Source organism: Acartia tonsa, chromosome 1 (genome assembly GCF_053477335.1).
Source record: "Acartia tonsa isolate MP-2025a chromosome 1, ASM5347733v1, whole genome shotgun sequence".
Lineage (NCBI taxonomy): Eukaryota > Metazoa > Arthropoda > Copepoda > Calanoida > Acartiidae > Acartia > Acartia tonsa.
The window spans coordinates 21,271,547-21,291,559 of NC_137260.1; the positions used below are offsets into that span (position 1 = coordinate 21,271,547).

General features: G+C 31.7%; 2 protein-coding genes across 9 annotated transcripts in view; both read left to right on the forward strand.

Annotated features, from left to right (window-relative positions):
- LOC145314772 (sorting nexin-29) lies at positions 1-18,443 on the forward strand. Of its 8 annotated transcripts, none has more exons than XM_080154864.1 (29): positions 1-286; positions 912-962; positions 1,234-1,367; positions 1,485-1,524; positions 1,650-1,759; positions 8,190-8,288; positions 8,577-8,645; positions 8,880-8,961; positions 9,187-9,318; positions 9,607-9,710; positions 9,929-9,984; positions 10,406-10,447; positions 10,833-10,916; positions 11,424-11,566; positions 11,953-12,094; positions 12,520-12,623; positions 12,891-12,954; positions 13,273-13,345; positions 13,659-13,715; positions 14,043-14,105; positions 14,397-14,478; positions 14,772-14,882; positions 15,229-15,339; positions 15,418-15,549; positions 15,866-16,003; positions 16,293-16,432; positions 16,766-16,835; positions 17,526-17,734; positions 17,976-18,443. In XM_080154864.1, the coding sequence occupies exons 1-28, from the start codon at positions 269-271 to the stop codon at positions 17,700-17,702; spliced, it is 2,628 nt and encodes an 875-aa protein (XP_080010990.1). In that variant the 5' UTR covers positions 1-268; the 3' UTR covers positions 17,703-17,734; positions 17,976-18,443. The 8 variants fall into 8 exon arrangements, with proteins under 8 accessions (XP_080010990.1, XP_080010974.1, XP_080011003.1 ...); XM_080154848.1 differs by having other exon boundaries at positions 18,028-18,443; XM_080154877.1 differs by having other exon boundaries at positions 18,038-18,443.
- Positions 18,427-20,013, forward strand: part of LOC145314829 (chromosome transmission fidelity protein 8 homolog) — a 2,795-nt gene continuing 1,208 nt past the window's right edge. The window contains exons 1-3 of the mRNA XM_080154913.1: positions 18,427-18,537; positions 19,065-19,137; positions 19,770-19,865. Coding sequence (XP_080011039.1) covers positions 18,475-18,537; positions 19,065-19,137; positions 19,770-19,865 — 232 coding nt within the window. The 5' untranslated portion in view covers positions 18,427-18,474. The remainder of the gene's footprint in view (positions 18,538-19,064; positions 19,138-19,769; positions 19,866-20,013) is intronic.

The following is a 20,013-nucleotide window of genomic DNA, read 5'->3' on the forward strand; positions in this document are numbered from 1 at the left end:
AGAACAGTTTTCGAGGGAGGTTATATTTTGTAAACAATAATAATTGTTTCAGGTTTTTATCACATTTTCACATTGATATGTGATTTTTTGTTTCTATTTATTCCAATTTATTTAACTTAAAACATCTTTTTTCTAGAAAATCTATAAAATGATGTAAGAGTTATGCTATAAACTTTTTTTAGACTTTTTATAATTAACTTATTTTTTTTCAGAAAAAAATGTTATTTCTACTTTTTATATAGTGTAATATCTTAAATCAAAAGAAAATATGAATTCTGCCTCGCAGGTAAATGTAAATGATTTACATATTTTTTTACCTATGTTAGTTATTAAAGTATTTTAACTTAAACAATTCTTAAAAACTACGTGTTAATCCTAAGTTAATAATTAAAGTTGTTTTGTCTCAAGCATTGTTTCGGAGCCGGGAGCCGTGCAGCCGCCATATTTTGCTGGAGCCGGAGCCGTAATTTTCGTTAAAAAACGGCTCTGGCTCCGGACTAGATAAATAAAGAGATTTTTTATAAATTATAATTTGGTAACTCTGTTTTGTCATGAGCAAATGCCCTTTTTAAGTTTTTCAAGTCCATTTTTATCAAAAATTGAACTTTTAAAACCTTCAAACGTCAAAAATAAAAAATACTTTTTTATGGGGAAAAAATATGTCGAGTTTTTCTTGATTTTAGGTCGGAGTTGGAGCCGCCATCATCGACACAGACGGCTCCGTGGAGCCGGAGCCGCACCAAAATCAAACGGCTCCGAAACGCTGGTCACAAGCCATAAATTGTCTTTGAAATTGCATTGCTGTTCTGTATGGAAAGGAATATCGCATGGCTATTTATTTCGTGGGGAAATTAAATTCATTTCATATTTTGCTTAGGTACCTAGCTGTTTAAAAATATAATTTTTATTAGGTTCGACAAAAGTTGTTGGAATCAACCCTGGATTCTGTTAAAGCATGTCAGGTATTTATTATTATTTGTAGTAAAGCTAAATAAAATACCCATTTTTTCATAAAGTTGACTTAAAAACTTTTTGTACTCATTTAAAATCTTGATTGGTTGGTTCAAACTAGCAGTGTCCAAGCCTTTCAAGCAATAATTTTAACCTACATAATTAATTAATCAATTTCTGATCCCTAGTGGGGTACATGACACCTATGTTTTTCAGACTTCTGTTCGGTGTAGATATAAAGAACATTTCCTATTTCCTTTTAATAACTTATGTTTTGTTCAGGCTAGATTTGGCGGTAAGCCCGAACTCGCTACTGCTGCAGATGCTGAAATTGGGAAGCTATGTAAACAGATTGAGCTTATCCTAAATCATGGATTAAAGGAGAGAGACAGCAGTCTAGGCCTGGCTGTAATTAGGTAAGGTTTATGTAATGTTCCTCGCGAATTAAGGATCGTCACTGTAAAATAGTTACTTAACATTTTTGATTGTACCTACCTCGTTTTAATTAAAAAAATTACGTTTGTTTGTTTCAGGAATGTTCGCGACTTGGTAGGAGGGGGAGAACTTGAAAGCAGGAAAAAAAGAAATTGTAAACTAAAAATATTAAATCGTTATTCAATTTGGTAAACAAGAACTAGCTACCTAACATATTTTAAATTGGAGAATACGCATAAGAGTTTAAATTTCTTTTTCATGATAGAAAATTTTGGAGTTTAGTGAAGACAATATTGCCAACAAGTGAACATCAACGATTCCTACTTCTTACTAATATTAATACGGATCCCGGCAGGGGTAGAGCTTGGATTAGGTAAGTTAAGGGGGGGGGGGGAGTTTGTACACTTATAGGAAATGAAATTCAGTACTAAATTTTGGGAGGGTCTAATTCTTTTTGTAGGCTCTCTTATATGACTTGATATACACGGAAAACTTTGAAAATTGAATTTCGGTACTTTCCTTCTAGGGGCTTGTGGAGCAAAAGACCCCCCAAAACACTAAAAATATGAGTTCTGACCTTATTTTTAAAGATATCGACCTGATTTTTTCTTTATAATACTTTTTTAACATACCCGAATCAACGAACCATTACAGATTTCATTTTGGGACTTTCCTTCTAGGGGCTTGTGGAGCAAGAGACCACCAAAACACAAAAATATGAGTACTGGGCTTATTTTTGAAGATATCGACCTGATTTTTTTTTATAATACTTTTTTAACATAACCGAATTAACGAACCATTACAGATTTCATTTTGGGACTTTCCTTCTAGGGGCTTGTGGAGCAAGAGACCCCAAAAACACAAAAATATGAGTACTGGGCTTATTTTTGAAGATATCAACCTGCTTTTTTTTACATAAAAATAATATTTAAACATAACCGAATCTACGAACTATTACAGATTATATTTTGGGACTTTCCTTCTATGGGCTTGTGGAGCAAGAGACCCCCAAAAATCATAAAAAATATGAGTTGTGGGCTTATTTTTGAAGATATCAACCTGCTTTTTTTTTATATAAAAATACTATTTTAACATAACCGAATCTACGAACCATTACAGATTTCATTTTGATACTTTCCTTCTATAGGCTTGTGGAGCAAAAGACCCCAAAAACACTAAAAATATGAGTTCTGAGCTTATTTTTTAAGATATCAACCTGATTTTTAAAAAATAATACTGTTTTAACATAACCAAATTAAGAAAACATTACAGATTTCATTTTGGGACTTTCCTTCTAGGGGCTAGTGGAGCAAATATTCCAAAACCACTAAAAATATGAGTTCTGAGCTTATTTTTAAAGATATCAACCTGATCTTTTTAAAATAATACTTTTTTAACATAACCGAACTAAGAAACCATTAAGGATTTCATTTTGGGACTTTCCTTCTAGGGGCTTGTGGAACAAAAGACCCCCAAAACACTAAAAATATGAGTTCTGAGCTTATTTTTTAAGATAACCCGAGAACTCAATTTATTTTGTTTTGGAGGGGTTTTACCCTACTTTCCCCTAAAAGGAAAGTGCTAAAATGAAATTATTAGTGGCTACCTAGTTTAAACATGTGAAAAAAGTTTTCATGAAAAAAATTAGCTCAATATCTCTAAAAATATTTTTTGGGGGTCTTTTGCCCCACTAGCTTCTAGAAGGAAAGTCCCAAAATGAAATCTGTAATGGTTTCTTAGTTTGGTTATGTTAAAAAAAGTGTTCCTAAAAAAATCAGGTTGATATATTTAAAAATAAGGTCAGATTTTAGTGTTTTTGGGGTCTTTTGCTCCACAAGCCCCTAGAAGGAAAGTCCCAAAATGAAATCTGTAATGGTTTGTAAATTCGGTTATGTTAAAATAGTATTTTTATATAAAAAATCAGGTTGATATCTTTAAAAATAAGCTCAGAACTCATATTTTTAGTGTTTTTGGGGTCTTTTGCTCCATAAGCCCGTAAAAGGAAAGTCCCAAAATTAAATCTGTAATGGTTCGTAGATTCGGTTATGTTCAAATAGTATTTTTTTATTATATAAAAAAATAAGGTTGATATCTTAAAAGAGAAGCCCACAACTCATATTTTTATGATTTTTGGGGGTCTCTTGCTCTACAAGCCCCTAGAAGGAAAGTCCCAAAATATAATCTGTAATGGTTCGTAGATTCGGTTATGTTTAAATATTAATTTTATATAAAAAAGCAGGTTAATATCTTCAAAAATAAGCCCAGTACTCATATTTTTGTGTTTTGGGGGTCTCTTGCTCCAAAAGCCCCTAAGAGGAAAGTCCCAAAATGAAATCTGTAATGGTTCGTTAATTCGGTTAAGTTAAAAAAGTATTATAAAAAAAAATCAGGTGGATATCTTCAAAAATAAGCCCAGTACTCATATTTTTGTGTTTTGGGGGTCTCTTGCTCCACAAGCCCCTAGAAGGAAAGTCCCAAAATTAAATCTAAATGGTTCGTTGATTCGGGTATGTTAAAAAAGTATTATAAAGAAAAAATCAGGTCGATATCTTTAAAAATAAGGTCAGAACTCATATTTGAGGGGTCTTTTGCTTCACAAGCCCCTAGAAGGAAAGTACTGAAATTCAATTTTCAAAGTTTTCCGTGTATATCAAGTCATATAAGAGAGCCTACAAAAAGAATTAGGTTGATAACTTTAAAAACAAGCCCATACGACCCTCCCAAACTTTGGTACTGAATTTCATTTCCTATAAGTGTACAAACTTCCCCCCCCCTTATTGGCAGGGACGACAAGTACGTTTTTTTTTTTTTTAAATGGGCGGTTTCCTATAAAGTTCCTAGTCGAGAACAGTACCTACCTTCCACTATAGGGTTAGGGCTTCCCTCAGTGGTCAGGTAAGATATCTATAATACAAAGTAGCTTGATGTCTGTCCGTCTGTCCGTCCGTCCCTTAAGATCTCGGTAGCCTCTGAACCGATCGGATTCTACTCTTCAGGGTATATACCTATCGGTCCTGTGGTGGTTTTAAGCTATTTTCTTGGGGGGTGGGATACCCCCAACCCCCCCAAAAATGAAAATTTCCCCCCCCCCCAATTTTTTTTTCTTTTTTAGAAGATTTCCTTGGTCCTTTTTTTTTGCAGAAGATTTCCTAGCTCCTTTTCTTTATGCAGAAGATTTCCTAGCTCCTTTTTTTATGCAGAAGATTTCCTTGGTCCTTTTACGAATTTCGCCTAAATTTTTTTTTTATCACCTCTTGGGGCAAAGCCCCTAGAGGCTAAAGGCGAAGCCGCTAGTCTATAATACAAAGTAGCTTGATGTCTGTCCGTCTGACCGTCTGTCCGTCTGTCTGTCTGTCTGTCTGTCCCTTAAGATCTCGGTAACCACTGAACCGATCGGATTCTACTTTTCAGGGAATATATCTACTGGTCCTGTGGTGGTTTTGGGCTATTTTCTTGGGGGGTGAGACACCCCCAACCCCCCCAAAAATAAAAAAATCCAAATCCCAAAATTTTTTTTTTTACATTTTTTGTAAAATCTCAGTAACTGCTGATCAAATTGGGCTCTACCCTTCTGGGAATATACCTACTGGTCCTCTGGTGGTTTTAAGCTATTTTCTTGGGGGGTGGGACACCCCAACCCCCCAAAAAATAAAAAAATCCCCACTTCCAAATTTTTTTTTTTTTAAATTTTTTAAAAACAAAAAACAGTAATTGGGGTGGGGGAACCCCACTGCAACATGGGGCGAAGCCCCCATGAATCCCCCCCCCCAAAAAAAAAATCAAAATATATTTTTTTTAATTTTAATTTTTGTGTATGCTAACAACCTAGGTCTAATTTTTACGAATTGAAATTTTTGTGTATACGGCAAACAACCTGGGTTTAATTTGTACAAATTAAAATTTTTGTGCATAAAGCGCACAACCTGGGTTTAATTTTACCACAGAGTAATTAAACAAAAAATAATTTTTTGAATATTTCTATTAAGGAGGGTTGACTTCCCATAACTATAAAGGGCGAAGCCCACAGTGCAGCAAATGTACGTTTTTTTGGACATTTTATCTAAGTTTACTAAAACCTTTATAAATCGATCAATTCTTGATGTATATAGTTACTTAATATCAATTTAGAATCGGCATTGAAGTGAGGAAAGAATACAGTCTTTCTTTTTTAGTTATTAAATCTCTTAAGATGATTTTTTACCGTCAAAACTGAACCTCAAAATATTCGAATTTTTTCTCAAATGTCTTATTCTTAAAACATATTTTTATTAAGTACTTTATTCATCAACTAGCTTCTGAGCCCCTAGCATCTAGGGGCTCTATATTCAAAGGGATATGGAAGGGCAAAAAATAGCCTAAAACCACCTCAGGACCGTTAAGAAGCTTCACTGTAAAGGAGAACCATATCAGTTCAGTGGTTAGTGAGATTCTTGGCTACAGACTGAAAAAAGCTTACTACTTTATATAATTAGATGGATGTAGGTTTCTAATTAGCAGCGCAACTTCTCTAGAAATTTTGATTTGTCCTTGCAAACATTGGTTACTTTAAGATTTTTATGAAATTCAACAATACTTTGTTTGTTGACGGACTTGAAAATTCTCGTTTTAAAAGGTATATCTTAAATTCAGTGCTTTTCCTGTGATTTAGAAGATATAGAAACAAAATCTTATTCGGTGGACCATTAAAAAATATTAATATATAAAACGGTGGTGTGACCGCCGTTCATTGCCGTTTTGCGCCGCCTCAATTTTTTTTTACATTTCTTGCTGAATTAGACAATTTAGAATCATTTGAGACCATGTTGTTTTTTAAAGTTTTTTTTACCCTTTATGATAAGCCTGTGGGGGGACTTCCGCTGCCAAATTTATAGAAAAAAAATAGGTTTCAAATGGTTCCAAATAGCCTAATTCGGCAAGAAATGTAAAATAAAATTAAGCAGATGTGGAAAACGGTAGGAGTGGCGTTCACCCCTCCGTCTTTTTTAGGATTTACTGACCCATGAAAAAAGGACTGAATTTAGGATTTCCTTCATAAACAAGAATTTTTAAGTCCCTGTAGAGTTTGTTAGAAGGATAAGATTAAAGGAATAAGAACAACATAATCTCAAATGGTTTCCAAATCGCCAAATTCAGCCAGGAATGAAATTTTTTTTTGGCCCTGGCAGAAAACGGCGGAGCGGTTGTCCTGTCACCGTTTTTTTTTATATGAAAGATACCAAACTTTGGGTTAGTATTGACCCAACCATAAAGATATACTCAATTATCTCTAAAACTAAGCAAGTAGCACACAAAATAAAATTGCTAGTATGTAGTGTTACTAGATTCCACAACCTTCCTTAATAAAGGTATATGGTAGACAAAAGAACCTTGACACATTTTGTTTCAAATTTAAATAAGAATTAAACATATATCTAATTGTTCCCTTTTAGATTTTCTTTTCTTTTATCAATAAATCATTGTCTCCCATGAAACTTAATTAAAATGATATGAACAGTAAGTTCATTCCATTAAAAGTAGTAAACATTTGACTTAGCCGTTACCAAGATCTTAATTTCAATATAGAAAGACAGGCAATGTTCTAAAATATTCAATTTATTTATTTAGATTAAATATAACTTTCTTTTTTATATTGTTCTTGTAAATATAATAGATATAATAACGTATCAAGTGCTATGAAAAGGTCAAATAGTTAATACTTTTACAAGTTGTAGGACCTCTAAAAGATCGAATATTTCTCGTAAGAAGCCTTCAGGGCATCATTGGGATACTTTTTTTTGTCATTACTATAATCAAATTAAGTTAGAAATGTACGTGTGAAGTGTGCCCTCGCGGCTTTTTTTGAAATATTACGTAATCAATATGAAAATATCTAAGTAAAGACGAAGGAAAAATAGTAATTATTTTTTTTTAAATGTCTGTAATACAACTTATATATAAGAAATAAATATTTTTTAAATTTTTTTATTTAATATATGTATTGCCATAAATGATTTTCAACATAAAAAGCAATAGAAGATAAACTTGCATGGAAAAAAATTGCTTGTATGATGTGACGTCAAAAACTTTAATTTCGTTAATTTTATGATATTTTTGGTTTAGGTGGCCTACTTTGAAGGGCTGGTACTCAGTCAATTTTAATAATTTAAATGAAATTTCAACTCCTAGCTTCATCAATATACTCATATTATACAAATATTATGTTTAAAGCTAAAGATTTAAAAGTTCGAAAATTTGAAATGTCCAACTTTGCTGCATTGTGAAGCCCCTAGAGGCTAGGGGCGAAGCCGCTAGTATAGAAATATAGTACCTACCCTTTTTATTTATATATGATGTGTTACAAAAAGAAGGGGAGGGGGCGAGGCGTAAGGGTTTTTAGCTATCTGGGAACTTTGAGCAAAAGCATAAATAAATGAGAAAACCAAAGTTAAGAAAGATTTTCCTAGAAATAGAGTTTTGCTGCCTATTGTTTCCTGATTTTAAAAAATAGTTTCTATTCAAGATACGGTATTTAGGGTTGCATGAAAAAGTGACCTTAGGCAGTAGCGCAGCAAGTAAAGTACCCAGAACTATTAACATAGAGATCAGTAACTATATTTGATATCTGTATTAACAGAACTTGGTATGGCTGGTTGTCCGCTCACTTCCATCCCATCCATACATAAGTTGGTATAACAGCTGGCACATTTGGTATCTGTGTAGTTTGATATCAGCAGCCTATAAAAAGCCATATTTAAAATCACGACATGCATGGGCTCATTATCATTGTTGTTTAATTTTAGGATAAATATAATATTTTTATTCAGGTCAAGCCTTAATGAGCAGAGCTTAGAAAAATTTTGTCTTGAACTGTTAAGAGATAAAGCAAGACTAAGAGATCTTTATGAGGATTGGGCTTTTATGAGGTAAGGAAAAAATAGACTATTGTTATTCACTCATTACAGATTAACAACCCTTTGACAACACGAACCTTTTCTCGGAATACTCTCTACGCTTTGTTTTATTTCCGTCTTGTCAAGTAAAGCAATTTCATTACTCTTCCTATTTAATCTTCTACTTATACACCTAAAAAAGCAAATACAATTTAGATGCAGAGTCAAACCTAACAAACACCCTCAATATACCTACCTGATTGTTTTGCAGTTAACCGAAAATTCAATAAATGAACAACTTTTCAAAGATCGTTTATTTAGGGATTCGGACAGATCTGTATTAGTACCAAGTATGGCAGCTGGATTAGCCTCAATTAGATTTGCACTTCAGTAAGTACAAAATGTTTGCATTAAAATAAATATTTACCGCCTTATTTTCCTTACCTATGCTTTTTACAAAATATCAACAAGGTAACTACCTATTAATTATGCTTTAAGGGGTGTTTCGTGTATTCCTTTAGATTTTATTTTTCTTTGGATTCGACCTCCAAATTATCCTCCCCCCAAGTTTTCTTGAAAGATTTTCCTTTGGATTCCAATATTTTCACATGTTACGTTGTTCAGGATTGATGATAGCTCGTTGAATGGCGAAGAAAAAGTTATTTCAAACTCTATTTCTTCCATTCTACCATTATTTAAACAAGAGGTATTATTTTTTACTAAGCTTATATATTTAACTATTAACTAGGCTAATTAATTAGGTTTTTAAATTGTTTTTCTTCTTTAAAAAAATATTAAATTAAAGGTTGGTTAAGTTATATACTGGTTGTAATATGTAAACTGAATGAAGTGTTTTTTGAGAAAAAAAAACAATGCGATAATTCTCGTTACGTTAACGTTTCGTAATTTTACTCTTTAGCATATATTTTAGATACCTACAGAAGGAAGTGTGGTGAGTTCTAACCCAGAAATAGCTCAAGAAACAGAATCTAAGCATGTAGTAGTAAATTCCAGATTAAGAACCAAAGTCAACAAAAAGAAAAAGTTAAAAGCAACATCACAAGTAAGAAATTAAAACTTTCATTATCTTAAATTATTTAGAATCTTGTAATGTATGTTTGTCTAATAAGATCTCGAAAACGGCTTGGACTAGTTATTTAACAGTTATAGGTTTTAATGTTTTTGTTTTATTTTCTCCTCTTTATTTGTTTAGTTTAATTCTTAAATTTAATCTGATAGGTAAAGTTTAACAATTTTTCTGTATGGCTCCAAAACAGATTATTTTCCAATGGATTAGAACCGGTTTCAAACATATACTTACCGTTTGTTTTAAGAAGTTGTCATTTTTCAGGTTGTATCATTCGATGACAACCTAACCCTGCGTAGCCCAGATGAAATAGCAGAAGAAGCTGTGGACAATCCTTTTAGCAGCAATTATGGAGTGGACAATCCTAGGCATTTTCCTTACTTATTTTATCTTAATTCTCACCCATATCCATGTCTTTTTACAGTGCATTTATTACCGAATGAATATAATATAACTACCTATAATAATGATAAATATAATCTATAAGATGAATGGTTGGAATATTTTTAGGATTAAGTCTTAAAAAATTGGATTAACGATGGGTATTAATTTTATTCAGAAAGAAAAAGGAAAACCCTTTATATAGCAGTACGTCATCAGTGCCACCGCCAATTTCTCCGTTCTCTACCCAGTCAGCTTCAGGCATAGAAAATCTAATAGAATAGAAATTAGAATATTCACTACATTTTAAGTTTCTAACCAAGAACTATTTATGCTCGAGTTTTAATGTAACTGATTATTTTAGGCGGTGTTTTTATTCACAGCTTTAAGATAAATTTAAATAAGGAGTGAATGGCCGGGGGGGGGTTTTATTTTCCAATGACTAACCCCTGCGAGAGTCCCTAACCCTGTGGGAAATAAACAAAAGAAAAAAAAGCCCTCGCCCCTTATTTCATTTTCTTCTTTGCTCGACCTGGCACTTTGGGTAAACCACGTGCCTTATTAGGCTTTTTATTTTCTACATATTTAGGATAGTAAAAAATACAGAAAACCAAATGGTAAACTTGTTACTTTCTTTTCATTATTTTTAGCATTTTAATAACAGATTTTCTTCCTGTGATAGGAGATGATTCATTTTTGTTCAATAATCTAGCAAGCCAATCAGGTAAAGAAAAGACCTTTAGAGTTTTCTCTTTAGTATGCCAATAGTTTTCTGTACACATCTTAACATCTCCTATAGCTCCTCTGGTGGCTCGGCAAAGTCAAAAATTGGATTTAATTTAACGATGGTGACCTTGAAAGCATCACACTGTACATGAGAAATAGAAGTTTGGGGTGCAGTAGTTTTTCGTAGTTTTATAGGTACTACTTATAAATTGAAGTGTACAAAAATCTTAATTTATGATGATAATGATTGATAGTTTAAGCTTTTGAAAAGGCCAACCTAGGTTATGCAAGTACCAAACCATGCAAAAAATTATGTGAACATGTTTAATATTATTTTTTTTTGTATCCTTATGTTAATACATATTTATCTATTATGTTATAAGGTTCCAAAGTGGATATGCCAGATAGTCAAAGCAATGGAACACAGGCCTATGGACTAACAAAGAATTTTAGCTACAGCTCTATTTGTAAGTATACTTTACTTTTTGTTGTTGTTTAGCTATCTGTAGCTAGATTAGAGTGTCAATCTCTCTTTTTCTCTCTATCTTAATTTTCTTCTTCTAAGACATAAATTCTGTTTAATTTTGTTCATTATTGGGAGGGTGGTGAAGCCCAATCTCCTCCTATTGATGTTCTGTATGTTATAATCAGCAGAGTATACATCAAGCTACTTTGTATTACAGACTAGCAGCTGTGCTCCAAGCATCTAGGAGCTCTGTATTTAAAGGAGTAAGGAAATTAGTAAAATAGCCTAAAACCTAACTTAGATATAAAAATTAAATAGCCTTAAACTATCCAGGAACCTATAAGAAGCTTCCATAAAACAGAGAACTCAATAGGTACAGTAGTTATCGAAATCTTAAGCTACAGACAAAAAAGCTTACTACTTTATATAATAGGATTACGTAATTATACAAATTAGATAATTTAGACAACCTAACATAACTTCACAATTGAATTTTAAAATTTTACAGTTAGCGATAAATCAATAGTAAGTGGAGAAGTAACTATGAGCAGTAATCACGAAACTGAAACAAATGAAGTTAGATCCAACAGGAGCAAGAATGGTGACAGAGATAATGAATCTGTTAATAGCTCTAATAGCAATTTTAATCAGGTAAACATGTAAAGTATCTGAATTGGTTTGTTTAAATAGCCAAAATAAGTTTTGGAAGGATTTAGAGACAGCTGTAAATAGCAATTATGCATGTATCAATCTTTAATATTGACTGATTTTCATTTTACAAAAATTGTATCAATTCAAATGTAATATTTAGTCATAATCAGTGATTTATTGACAATCTGATCTAATTTGACCTAACAAAAGAGTTAGTAAGTTAAACTATTTTTGATATTAAGGAAATGTCATTTTGTCAAATAAAATTCAAGTAAGATTAGTTTCAATGGGTAGGTATGTTATTCAGAACACGTTGCAGTAGTACCTAATAAAAAAGTTATTTAACAAAATTACCTAATAAATATTTGATATATGATGTTTAACAGGCAAGCAATACAAGTTTGGAGCTAAGCTTTGAGTCAGTGAGCCTGGAGGCGGCCACCAGAACCAGCAAGGGCAGGGCTGCTGCTGGTAGGGAACAGGAAGTAGATGATTTTGATATCTACAATCAGTCAACTGTAAAGTCAGGTACCTACATATAATATTTTTACACTCAATCAAAAAAACAAATACATTTCTGTAAGTTAATAGTTACCTAGTGTTAAGTTTAGTTGTAATTTCACTAGTAAAACTATTCATGCTGCTAACTTCTATATAAGTCAAAATTTAAGATTTAAACCAGTGTTGTAAGCCAGGGCCTTCGGACTCTCGGTGTATTCATTCGTGGATAATGGTCTGTAATTCGATGCTATACATGATTTTTCACTATGAATGGGAACCGGTTCTAATCCACAGGATATTAATCGTTTTGAAGCCTTACTGAAAATACAATAATGGCTTAATAGTGCACAAAAAAAATACAAAAATCCTTCTGTTATAAATGCATAGCAAATAAAGCAATTAAAAAAATTAAATGTTTACCTATAGGTACACTGATTATTTTTTTTTTGCAGGTACCCCAGACCGGACAGCCAAATATGAATGTACTCCCCTGACACCCGTCACTAATAAAGATGTTGGTGTTCTATTTCCTGTACACCCAGAAGAAAAAACTTCCAGGAATGAATAGTGTGATTCTTAATTTGACTTTTTTCGATAATAAAATGGTATGGTTAACAGTTAACATTTTTTATTCAAATCTTCAATTACATTTTCTTCAATACATTGTTTCATTTTCTTTGATGATATTAATTACAGCATTAAAACGAAATCTGTAGTTTCCGATTATATGTCCTAAAGATTATTCTTTACTAGGTACCTACTTTAAAAAAGATTAAATTAAACAGATTTGTAAGATTTAAATCACATTATAATCAAAACGAATAGGCTATCTTTGGATCTGGACACCTTGGATCCTCCAGGACTGGACTATGCTCCTATGCCATCAGGTAATCTTATTGCTATCAACTCTAAAGGGATAAGACAATGGCCGATATATTAATGCGCCTTCCCAAGGAGGATACGCAAATTACCCCTCTGAAAATAAGAATTAGTGGTTGAATCGTTTGGACACTCACCCAAAGTTGTTAATCACGAATGAGAAAACGTTGGTTAGGGGACTAGTGTTATAAACAGCAATTTGTCCCATCTCTCTGAGTAAGATGTGTACCTATTACTTTTTACTTTAGATTTTGTTCAACAAAATCAGTTTAATGTGGTATTTACCCTACCTAGTATTTATGACCTTAAATAAAGTTTATCTTTAGGTTCTCTAGGATATGGAAATAGTTTGAGTAATTCAATCAGCAAGCTAACTGTGAACAATAGTGATACAATAAGGTTAGAATTTTAACATTAATCACATTGTTTTGGTTGTATATTTGAATGCAGGGGAAAACAATAAACAACACAAAAGAACAAATTTTAGAATAATTACCTACCTATGCAATATGCATTGTATGGTTACATGTCGTTTTGAATAGGTTATAATTGCAATCATATTATAGACAGCTATCCGCGGATATTAAAATGAAAAAATATAAAATTAACACTAGTTTTGTTTGGCCAGAGTGGCCGACCGGTTGTAATCAACTGGAAATTAATCGGCTTTTTTAGCCATACTGGAATTGTTATTCTTGTCTTTTTTCCAAAGTAATGTGAGTGGAGAAAGTGGAAGGAGTACATCTAGTCTGGGCAAAGAAGACCTAAGGTAAAGTTTAAGCCAAAAGTGTTGGAAAATAACCAGGAAGGGATTACACATTGAATTGTAAATTATACGGGTTACCATAAACACGATCTCGCATTCGTTGGCTTAAAAATTTGAGGACTTTTATTTAATGGATGGTTTGAACAATAACATTCCTTCAGTGTCCAAACTTTTCCACCAATAATTATAATCTTTAGATGGCTATATTGTGTAATTCTTTTTCTATGTTACGTAATTTTGGATTTTTCCCGTTTGATTTGATAGTTTTCTATGATAATTTTTTTTACCTCTGAGGCATTTTGCTATTTTTGTTATTTTTATAATTTTTAGAAAAGCATTATTATCTGTGATGGAAAAGAAAGAAGAGCTTGAAAATCAATTAAAGTCTTTAAGGTAAGTTTTTCAATAGACAAGATATTTTTTTTATATAAAATGATTTTTGTTAAGTTCATGATTTTTTATCTCACTTCATTTGAGAAAAGTTCCCAAACCCTGATGAACTCATTTGATAATCTAAAGACAATGTCTTTACCTATAGAAGAACGTTTCCTTTGATAGGCCTAACAATGTGCCTAACAGCCTTTTTTTTCCTAAAACCCTGTAGCAATTCATTTTAGAAATTAACATCAAACATCTTAGGTACCTAGGTAAAAATATTTGTAAATGCTACATAATATGTTTTAGGCAAGCATTAAATGATGAAAACCAAAGTCATAAAAACCTACAATCAGAATTTGAGACACTTAAGACTGAAAATCAAGAACAGGTCTGTAATTCTTTGATTTAATTTAAAATTTTTCTAAGTTGATTGTTTTATTTTTAGAGAATGTTGTATTATAAACTTATTTTATTTTTTTTCCAGTTGCGATTGATAATGATTATTTTTTACTTGAAATCCTATATTTTGGAAGATAAAGTAGACTTTTTCGAGTTGAGAAAGATTTCTGACTGAATGCTTTTTATCTAAATATACTGATTGTTTATTGCCAAAAGTCGAACTTATTATTTTAACTAAGCTGTAATTGCGCGCTTCTTGTGAATATAATTGTCCTTATTTAGAAAGACAAACTGGAAAGTCGGAACTCCATACTAACCAGAGAGAATGAATTACTGAAACATCAGCTGAAGAAATATGTTGGTGCTGTTCAGAAACTTAGGGATGGTCCACAGGTATTTCAGGGAAAGGAAAATAAACGATAATTTAATGTTTATCTCAAATTTTACCATAGGTAGTTGGTGGCCTATAGAGGAAGGGATACAACACGAGATCTTATATTGGTGCATTTCAAATCTTGCTTGATGATGGGCCTAATTACATGGCAAACGTTCTTCAGACAATCAACCCTTTTATTGTACGACCGTTGCCTGGAAGTCCTAACTGTACATGGCAATGAGTTGCGCCTTTTTATGGCAAAGGCATCCCCTACTCTAACTCTTCATGTCGCGCACCCATCAAAGACATAGCATATTTTAGCGTCTTTAAATATGACCCAAATTAAGAATGTTTTTCTTTCAGGCATATGAAACATTGGCAAGGTTAGAGAGTCAGAATGAAAGCAAGGAGATCAACAGTAAATATGTAGATTATCATTTTGAAGCCAGCGAATATGAAAAGAAATTAATTCAGGTTAAAAATTTAACTTTGATTTTTTTTTATTTCGAGGATTTTTGTTAACTGATGAAGTATAAATTTTAATATGTTAAGGTTGCTGAAATGCACGGTGAACTATTAGAATTTAATGAGATGCTGCAAAAGTCTGTTCAGACCAAGGATCAACTTATCCATAGATTGAGATCAGAACTGGTTCTACTCAGAGGTCCCTTACCAGAAGATCAGGTAGAATATGAATAGACAATAACATGTTCATTCAAAATTATAGAAAAACAAAAATCGATTGAAAACTAAGTAACCAGTAACGTCTAACTTTAGTGAAAAAATAATTCAACTGTTCTGCTCAATACCTTATCAGTTTCATATTATAAGGAAATTAGATAATTTTAAGTTTTTAAATTTAAAGGTATAAGTTTAAAAAGGCTACCATTAAAAATTATTTCTTTGCTTAGCTTAAAAATATCGGCTTAAAGTAAGATTTCACTATCAAATAACACAAATAAATAGCATATGAAGAGATTTTTATATGTTTTTTTTATAGGATAATTGGGAAACATCAAGCATGACTAGTAGTTCAGAACTAAGCAGTATAACTGGGAATCCAAGGATTTTAGTAAATATCTGGATACCTTCTGTTTTTCTAACAGGCGCTGGATCTAGTCGACATCATGTTTATCAGGTTTGTAAACTTTAATTTTGATAGCAAAAGATTGTTCTATTAATAGCATTGCTACTCTTAGTTAGGTATTGATTTTTTTTGTAGGAAGATTTCCTTTTCCAATGAGCATCAATTATTAATGATTTACTGATGACAAATCACTATGTCTGTAAGTCGTAAGACAAAAGAAAATGTAAAAAAAGATTTTTAAAAATATATTTAATGGACTTTTATCACAAATGGAATTAGCCCGTTGGAATATTGATATTTTTTTGTAAATGTTTTACTAAAAAATATTAATTTTGTTTAGGTATATATTAGAATTCAAGACACAGAATGGAATGTATACAGACGGTACAATCAATTCCTGGATTTGCATCAACAGACCAAGAAGCAAGATCCTATCGTAGCTTCATTTCAATTCCCACCCAAAAAAGCAATGGGTAACAGGTGAAATTTGATGTATTTATTTTCACTAGTTAAAAATTATTTATTGCCATTTGTATGGCCAGAAAGAAAAACCTCTAAAATATTGTTCTAAAAAATAAATGTCTATTACACTTTATGAAATTTTGATTAAATTTGCCCTTTTCGTAGGATTTTTAAAGCAATTTTTTTTCGTCTCTTACCTACTACTCTGTTGAAAAAAATGCCCTTGGGACGTCGTAAATGACTGAATAGTACAGTATTTGAAAATAATCTGTGTTAACTTCCAAAACAAACAAAAAATAATAAAAAAGAATATTACATGATATCTATATTTATACTTTTCAATAATTTTAGATCTGAAAGATTTGTAGAAAGTCGAAGAAAACAGTTACAAACCTACCTCAGAGCAATAGTCAACTATTTGGTGAGTATTCAATTTTATCAAAGTTTATGACCGCTTCCAACCATCTTATTATGAATGAAAAAAATAATCATTGGTTTAACCTTTTTTGGATGTTAAACGACACAGACCCATTTACAACTAGGTATTTAAACCTAGTAGATTACCTAAGTTTTTTTTCTTTAATATTTTTCATTGAATATTATTTATTTCTCGCATCGTATTAGAAACAGCTTTCCGCGGATATAGAATGTACAATTATAAGATTAAAACCAGCTGGTTTTAATCTTATGATTGTACATTTTTTTATTCGTAGAAATCTGGATATAATACGATGCTAGTCATATTTTTTTCGTATGGATGAGAACCGGTTCCTATCAACCGGATTCGAATGAATACGAGAAAAGTATTTAAATTTACCTTAATTTTCCTCTAAAGAAAGAACTTCACACATTAGAACTACATATAACAAAGATTATTTATCTTATAATGCCCTAACCCTGTATTATTACGTCTTTGATATTTGTAATTGTCCTATAATATAAAGTAGTAAAGATATTTTTTGTCTGATGCTTAAGATTTTGATAACTACTGAACTGAATAAGTTCTCTTTTTAAGAGAAGCTTTACGATGGTCTTGGGATGGTTTCAATCTATTATATTTTTTTAATGGTTTAGGCTAGTGATGCCACTAGTGATATTGTAAATTATTTAGGTGAGCACTAATGAAATAATGGCCAACTGTCCTGACAAAGAAACCCTGGTTAGCTTGATGCCATTTTTCTCTGATGCTCCGCCAGGAGATAGCGGCGGAGGCATGGGAAGCCGACATTCTATACTTGGCGGAAGACTGTCTTCAGATTCATCTAATAGTAGCAGAATTGTTCTTTGACGTGACATTTAAATTAGACAGTAGTTAGTTAGGTAGTTTTTGGTTCATTTTTATTCTTTTTTCATAACACTGTAAGGAAATGTTTAAGATTTCATATTAGAATATAGATTATTAGATAAATTTAAGAATCAAGTAAATATTTTCCTGTTAGAATATAATTTTTTAACTAATTTAGGCCAAAATTCCTTATTTATTCACTAAATTTCCCTCCTGCGCTCGAATTTGTTTTAATCTCCCGAATTGAAGGGTGTTTGATTTTTTGCTCTTATGAAGTGACTACTCAAAAACTATGATTTTTTCTATAATGTAATAAGTTTTTCTTTAGATTTATTTAGGGAAGAAAATGATCTTAAGATTAATCACAAGAATGTATTTATTACCAAGCTGTGATATTTGTAGTTTTGATTCTTGTATATTATTTACATTTTATTATTAGGTATGAATAAAATTATAATTGGGAATCATATCATAAATTTTGTTTTCATATGAAGCTAATTTCTTATATATTAACTGTGATTTTCTTTTTGATATGTAATAATTTTCATTATTTATCTAGTTAAATTTGGTAAACTTAAAAGATATTCTTAGTGGAAATATTTATAAAGTGTTAAACAACATAAAGAAATTTTTATTTCATGTGATCATATTAATATGAAAAATAATAGTTACTAATATTTAACTTGATTTTATATTTATTTCAAGTTAATATTCAACTTGAATGTTAAGTTTACAATTTTCAGATAAGCTAGTTAAAAATATACTATAGATCAAAATGCAGTTAAAAATTCAAAGGAGTGAGGATAAACCGGCAGAATGGTTTCTTATTGAAATGCAGGTATCAACTTAAAAAATGGGGTCTTCTAATGAAATAATGTTTAGATATAATTCTTATTTTCAATGTCTATACATGATATCCATTTGTGCATAATTTAATAGGTAGGTATGTATGTAATATAAATATTTTTTTTTCCTTATAATGTCAATTTTTTATTTTAATCTTTTTTTTGAATTAAAACAAAAAGCTGTAGGTAGCTTATCGACTGATTGGATATTTTATTTGGCTTTTTGATTGGAGTTCGTTAGGTTGTCTATACTTGCAGAGTATTTTTATTTTTTTATTATTTTAGTTCAGGTTAAGTTAGAATACCTCGGGTTCGGGTATCCTCGCAGGGTTTGGGCATAGCACGTTACCAAGCAAGGTTAAGCCCCCCTGCAGGGGTCAGGCATACGAGAAAAAATTTCTCCCCCTTATTTTTAGTTTATTAGTGCTTGATACTGGTAATCACTTTATAGGAAAGCACTGACTAGTTTAGAGAACAACCATATTGTGATAAGATGATAACATCAAAGATTATTTTATAGGGAGACTTAGAGTCAAGAAGCAAAGATCATCTGGAAGGAAAGTTTATTGGAGATCTTCACTTCAATAAACAAGGTAAACTTATTAAACATTATAAGGTAGCCACCCAAAAATAGCTTGAAGTCGCTAAAAATTTCCTTCGAATTAATTCAGTGTGTTATACATTGTTATACGTGTTACCCACGTATACTTGGGATACACTTGGAACTTGAAAACGACAGATATTATATATTAATCAAATATTTTCAGGCACATAACTTTATTCATTTTCTATGGCGCAGAAAGATTTGTTGACATCCTGTGACCGCCAGGATCGCTATTTCAATCTTCCTTTGTAGGACAATACTAAATACAATGAAAATCAGAAATTTAAATATTTCAAGCATTTTTAATTATCGAACAGGGTTAAGGGACGATTGAAAGTGGCTTAAATTATAACTATTTAACTAAAGAACCATCTATTTATGTTAAACATGTCGTCGTCATAACTACACATACACGTAAAAACTTGCCTTCTAATGCTATGTCAGGTGCGCGACATTAATAGTTATAAAAGAGGGATTGCATGGTGATCGTGCAATCGAAAAGTTACTTGACTGATTGGTGTTGCTGAACCCAACAACCCGGGTGTTTGTTGTACAGAAACAAGAGATTTTGTTCCTCTTAGTTATCCTGGGTTGATGGACTTGTCATCTGTTTATGTTTAGGTGTACCAGTAATGATTATTGGTCATCATATTCTGTATGGAAAGGAAATGGAACTTGATCAACCTGTTGTAGCCATCACTAAGGATAATTCTCAAGGTATACCTATATACAATTCATAGCATAAGATTAAGGATCTACTGCTTCAATATAAGACGACTGACGTAATAGTTACTTGCTTTTATAGATGTTCGGATAGAGACTTCCGTACAAAGGTTTTAAAATCAACTTTAAAATAGTCGTCTAT